General features: G+C 32.0%; 1 protein-coding gene across 1 annotated transcript; it reads left to right on the forward strand.

Annotated features, from left to right (window-relative positions):
• Positions 1-1,798: 1,798 nt before the first annotated feature.
• Positions 1,799-4,820, forward strand: NUDX25 (nudix hydrolase homolog 25). Its single transcript, XM_039035551.2, has 6 exons — positions 1,799-2,074; positions 2,633-2,683; positions 3,357-3,449; positions 3,594-3,688; positions 3,808-3,919; positions 4,410-4,820. The coding sequence occupies exons 1-6, from the start codon at positions 2,009-2,011 to the stop codon at positions 4,512-4,514; spliced, it is 522 nt and encodes a 173-aa protein (XP_038891479.1). The 5' UTR covers positions 1,799-2,008; the 3' UTR covers positions 4,515-4,820.
• Positions 4,821-6,511: the final 1,691 nt, after the last annotated feature.

Here is a 6,511-nt window from a genome sequence, read left to right on the forward strand (position 1 = left end):
TGGACACAGAAATACATTTGTAAAGAGTGCAGCCGTTGGTCTTTAGTGGAATGTTCGACAGTTAACGGATGACAAATAGTTTAATTAAAAAAATTAATTAATTATTCACGTACCGTTGGAACTTCAAGCTACAAGTCCATGAGGTACCCTTGGTAACTCAATAGCAATTAATAAGAATCAGTTTTGGATTCATTTGAATTGTTCAAATTAATTGAGTGAATTAATTATATATGATAATTAAGTTAAATTAATTGTATATGATATAATTCTTATAATGTATTGGATACATTATAATATAAAGTTTATTTGAGAAGAAATAAATATTTGAATATGATTCAAATATTAATTATGTGAATTGGATTCATGTTATTAAATCTAACATAAATGTGATTTATATTAAATGTCATTTATGAGAGAATAATTATAGGTTATATTGTATATGATACAATATTAAAAACTATTGGTTATATGTTATATATGATATAACATATAGTTATGTATATATGTATAATAAATTAGTTATTATATATATATATATATATGTATATATATATATATGTACACATTATTTTAATTTATTAAAATTATTTTAATTTATTTTAAATTAAATTAAAGAAAGGGAAATAACTTCTCTCCCTTTAATTCTCTCCACATCACGTTGGTGGGTGGTGGTCAGAGAGACGGGTTTCATCTTCTACCTGGATTATTCACAGTAGCACAGTGTGTGTTTTTCTGCATCCTCCCTTCTCCTCCTCTCTAATTATTCAATCTCCCTTCCTTCACCAAATTCACCAGAGCACCACAAACTCCTGGATTCTCACCAGAGAATACTGAGGTCATCTTGTGGTCGTGCCCTATCCGGTTTTGGGATTTTGTTTGAAGAACGTTTCCAAAGGTAAAAGTTTTCTAAACCCTATATGTTTTATTGTTGTAATTAGCATGTTGTATGTTTATAATGTAAATGCATAATTCTTTTTTCTTTTGTAAATTTGTAATTTTGTAAAAAATGGGGTTTGGGATGATCCGCTTCCGCTCAATGATCCCCTCACAAGGGTTCCTTCACATTTATATAAATAGAATGTAATAAAGGATATAAATTAAGACAGTTATGGAAGTTTAGGAATCTTATGACATATTTTCAAAATAGTGTAATATTGTTCACTTTGAGCATGAACCCTAATGACTTTTAGTTTCACCTTAAAAATGCCTAATATGATTGGAGATAGTTGTTCTCACTTGTATGTCCATGATCTTTTCCTTATTTAGTCATTGTAGAACTTTTGTTGCATTTCCAATAATCTTCCCCAAGAATAAAACATTACCGATTCTCTTTCAAACAATCATCATCAACGGTCCAATATAGCTCAACCCCGATCTCCACCATGACTACATCTTTTGGGGCTCTCACCAGTTACCACTTCTTCGTTTGGCACTCAAGGATATCGACATGATTTTGATACTACTTATTATGGACAACTACCCTCCAATCTACATATCTTCATAATTATATGAATTTGTCCATTTTAATATTAATTCTCATAGTTTTCCTCTTGGTATTACACAAAAATACTCCTTACTATAAACTCATAACCATTTCTTTACCTAACCAATATAAGACTTTCGCAATAAATACAAATGGAAAAGGTGTGCAAAATGTTTCTTCAAACTATACAGAGATGGACCTTGAGTTCAAGCATTTGAACTTTGTAAGTTTTTTGAATTGGTGTGAATGAACACAGGGTAAAATTACCCAACAAATGGATAGTATTAAAAGGAAAAAGGGAGAGAGTGTTAAAAAAAAAAAAGGAAAAAAAAAACCTGTGGCCTCCGCCTGCACCATAAAAATCTCTGCCCTCTCTTTTTCGTTGTAGTCAGCGTTGTTCATATTCCCACTCTCAAAACTCTCTCTCTTTCTTCTGTCTCTCTCAAAACTCTGACTTCTTTAAATTTTTGAAAACCCCAAATTCCCAAATCCCATTTCTTAAAAACACAAACAAACGCCCTAATCATGGATTCTCTTCCTTCTGGTTACCGCCCCAACGTTGGCGTTTGTCTCATCAACTCTGACAATCAGGTTTTCCAATCTTCTTCTTTATACAATTTCTTCCTCAAACATCATCACTACCAGATATTCTCCCTTTATATGGTTTTTGGTCAGATGGGTATTTCTTTTGTTTTCTTTTCTTTAATGATCTTGAAGAATTACTGATGAATTGATTGCCCATTTCTCTGTTAGATCTACTTACATGGGGTTGTTTTCCTTTTCTGGGTTTTATTTGTTTTTCTATGTAATGTTGTAATTGTGAGAGTTGAGCTATGTTGATGTTGAGTGTTTGTTAAAATTTGAGGATTTGAAAGAAGTGTTGTAGTTTAGTACATATTTGGGAGTGATTCTAGAACTGCTAAAATCACTTTTGGCAGGTCTAAAATCACTTTTGAAACACTCTTTTAATCACTTCTAGTATTAAAATTGATTTCAAATCATTAAAAGCATCTTCGGAGTAATTCTCGAAATGACGGAAGTGATTTTAGAATGATTCCGAAACATGGTTTTATTCTGTTTTGGGAGTTCTTTTGTTGGGAAATTATGTGGACGATAAAAGATTGCAATCTAATTAGATTTTTTATGCAGGTTTTTGTGGCTTCTAGATTGAATGTTCCGGGAGCATGGCAGATGCCTCAGGTGATTTTGAAATTTCCTCTGTTCTTATTTCTCTGCTTCATTTTGGAACTTTGTTTCATTGATCAAAATCTCTAAATGGGTCAGTTTTTGTTCATGGGAAGATGTCGTTGGTCTGTTTATTTGCTTAAATTATGTTCAATTATATGAATTTTGGAGATTGGTTAGTTGTGAACTTGTGAGCTGTAATGAATTATCTGCCCTTTTGATTTCGACGGATCAAATGGTTAACCATTTGAATTCGAATCACTATTAAGTTGGTTCATGATGAAGGAGGGAAGCTATATAACTTTTATGTCATAGCCGATTTTGGATATGTTGTTCAAATAAACAGAAAAGTTTCGAATCAACATCTCGAATACCATCAAGATCCAAGACCGTTATTGTGGTTCTAAAGAACAGTGGTTGCATCGATATAACGACATGGTGTAATGGCATTGAGTGTTATGGATCTGTATCCTCTCGCTTCTCATTATTGTTTCTAGAAAAGTTTGAAATTGCAAAGATGAATTTTGCTTGGATGACACTACAAAGTTCCAAACTTATCCATCATTCATTAGCTAAATCCTTTAATTCCAAAATAGCTTTCTTTGCTAGAATTCTTTTAGAAAACGAATACTACAAATCTTCAGTTAGATCGAGTTGGCTGTTTTGTTCAATAATTCATTTGTCTTAGGGAGAGATTGAAGATGGTGAAGACCCAAAGTTAGCAGCTGTTAGGGAACTGAGAAAGGAAACTGGAATAGTGTCTGCTGAGATTGTTGCCGAGGTACTACTTTGTTTGGTGATTTGTTTTTTATGCCTTTCGTGAAGAAATATAACTAAACCGACCATTTCTCTACATCATTTTCAAAGTTACCTTAACAATGTTACTGAAATAAATTCAAGAATTTGCATTGTTTTCGGTTAACAGGTACCCAAATGGTTGACTTACGACTTTCCTCCTGCTGTGAAGACCAAAGTCAGTCGTCTCTGGGGTGGGCAATGGCACGGGCAGGCACAAAAATGGTCTGTCTTTCTGTCTTTTTTCATTGTAGTTGAAACTAAAATTAGACAGGATTGATGCAGAGAAATGAAGCTTATATACATGTTTCCTGTTCTTGGCTGCATTTTGGAACTTATGACAGGTTTCTTATGAGATTGACAAAAGACGACAGTGAGATTAACTTGGACAACGATGAAGCCGACGTTGAATTTGCAGAGTGGAAATGGGCAAACCCTGCAGAAGTTGTTGAACAGGTCTATTAAGACACTCATTTGATTACGATTTCAAAAAAGTTTAAAGATCAAAATCGTAATAGAACCTGAATATATTTCAATATAAACAATAACCAAAATACAAGATAATCTGGGCTCTTCTACGTCATTTTTATTTACTTATTTTTCCCTCTCTTTTTTTTTCTTTTTTTTATTCCCTTCGATCAAATTCGCCTGGAGTACCAAGTTATTCAAGGTACTTGGACCCTTCCCTCTTATGATCATCCTTAAGTCCTAAATCACTCACCAAAATATTGTCTATCTTCGTATTCTCCTTATCTCTATTTATAACCAAATTCCATTACCAACTCTCCTAACTAATTACTTTACTACTATACCCTTACTAATATCGTTCCTGTCAAATGGAGATTTTGGAATATACAAAGCTAAAATATAGAGAGTGACAATTTAAACTTAGATACAAATATAGTAACATGTAATTGAAGTTCTTTTTTTCCCTCTTCTTTTTCAGGCTGTGGACTACAAGAGACCAACTTATGAAGAGGTAATGAAGACTTTTGGACCTTACCTTGATGGAAACAAAATATCTACCAAATGCAAATCATCCAAATGGTGAATGGTGACAAATAATGGTGTTCTTACCTCAATTTTTACCAAAGAAAGACGGGAAAAAAAAAAAAAAAAAAAGATGGATTTGTAAATGGGGGAACAGCTAGAAAGAAAGAAAACTGCTTACTTATCTGATTTTGTTGGAATAATTGAAATTTTGTCAAATTACTTTAACCAGTTTATGGGGGAAATAACTGTGTTATTTTAGGAGATTTGAAGATCTGTGTAAAGAAAAGGGGAAGTAGTGAAATGAAATTGTATGAAAGGTGTGTTTGACTTTGTGATAATTAATTAATGTATGAAAGGTTGGAAACTTTTTGTCTTTTTCCCCCTTTTGGATTTTGCTTGGATCTTGTGGAAGTGAGTGAGTTTCATTGAAATGGTTCATTGTTGTTATTTTGATTAGTCTATTGTCCTATTTTAGGCAATTTCACTTTTGGTTGTTAATCTTATAAGATTCTTAATTGGTTGAAAATCGAAAGTTAAAGTGACTAAATCCTTATAAACTAAAGTTAAGGAACTAAATTGTTACTTTCATGAATGTTTAGAGACTAAAAGTGTTTTTTAACGTTCTTAATTTTATCCAATTAATAGGTAGTTTTGTTAAAAATATTCGATAAATTTTAAAGTAATTATTTTAAATGAAAAAACTGTTAGAAAATATTTTTAAATATAACAAAATGTCATTATTTATCAATTATAGATACTAACAAACATATATCCATATCTATCATTGACATGACACTGATAGATGTTTATCATTGATATATAGTGATCTTAGTTTTTTTATATTAGAAAATAATTCTAAATTTTCATTAACAAAAAGTTAATATATATATATATTTCCATTTTGACATGCCAAATTTAGAATAAATGTATTTTGTTGATGGGCCGATTGAGTTATATATGTTAGCATATACTAACATACGCGAGATTGTCGTTTATATAAATATGTTAATAAAATGATCATTTAATACAATAATATGCCAACCTTTTTTATTATAAATGATTGTCGTGCAAAATCCTTATTGTGAACAACCACAATTGATTGAGCCACAATCATAAACTAGGATTTTTAAAGTCACGACCTACCCTTCATGAAGGATTAAGAATGTGTTCGAAATATATTTTCAAATGTTTAATTTAATAATTAAGTTATTTCAGAAAAAAGGTAAAGTGTTTGACAATCACTTAAAATAAATTTTAAAAAATTAGTTTATAAAATAAGTTTGTTTAGAATAAACGCTTGAAACTGACTTTTAGAAAAATGAATTTTGAGTATTTAATGGTTAATCTCTCTCAACTTCCTCACTTTCCATAATGTTGTGGATATCACTACCCTCCACAAGCAACCTTCGACAACCACCATTGACAACCTACTCCAGCGGCTACCATTGACGACCATTTTTTTGCAACCACCAATAGTGGCCACCTTTGGTCAACTCCGGATACCATCGCTGGTGGCCACTCTGGCCACAACCTTCGGCGACCACTGCTGGCCTACTTGGCCACCACTTTTGTGCGACTATCACTAACCAACTCTAGCTACCACTTTCTATGCCACCATCGACCACCACCTCCTGCAGGCATCACTGGTCAACTCCAGCCACCACTTTCGTAGATTTTTGTCGGCCAACCTCTGACAATAGCCTCTAGCCACCATTTCTGGCGACCGCCTTCGTCCACCACCTCTGGCGACTGTCGCCAATCAACCTCTGACCATAAATTTTAGTATATAACAAATCAAACAAACTTGTAAATAAAAACATTTTTTGAGACAGGGGTTGTTAAATACATGTGTATTTTTATTTTATGGAGTCTTTTTTTTTTTTAATCAAAATTGTTTAAATGAAAATAAATTTTTAAAAAAACATTTTTTCTAAGTCATTTCAAATAGACCCTAATTCTCATGCACCTGAAATAAAACTATCTTGTATGTAAATTTAAATTTGATTGATAATTTTTGGTGATCTTCCATTATGTACAATAATATATTTAAGATTA

This window comes from Benincasa hispida, chromosome 7 (genome assembly GCF_027475165.1).
Source record: "Benincasa hispida cultivar pf3 chromosome 7, pf3_genome.v1.1, whole genome shotgun sequence".
Lineage (NCBI taxonomy): Eukaryota > Viridiplantae > Streptophyta > Magnoliopsida > Cucurbitales > Cucurbitaceae > Benincasa > Benincasa hispida.

Bases quoted from the DNA above. Each gene is read 5' to 3' on its own strand.
- NUDX25 (XM_039035551.2), top strand. From the start codon at position 2,009: ATGGATTCTCTTCCTTCTGGTTACCGCCCCAACGTTGGCGTTTGTCTC. The intron at 2,075-2,632 runs GTTTTCCAATCT...TTTTTTATGCAG, and splicing joins TCATCAACTCTGACAATCAG to GTTTTTGTGGCTTCTAGATT. The intron at 3,689-3,807 runs GTCTGTCTTTCT...AACTTATGACAG, and splicing joins CACGGGCAGGCACAAAAATG to GTTTCTTATGAGATTGACAA.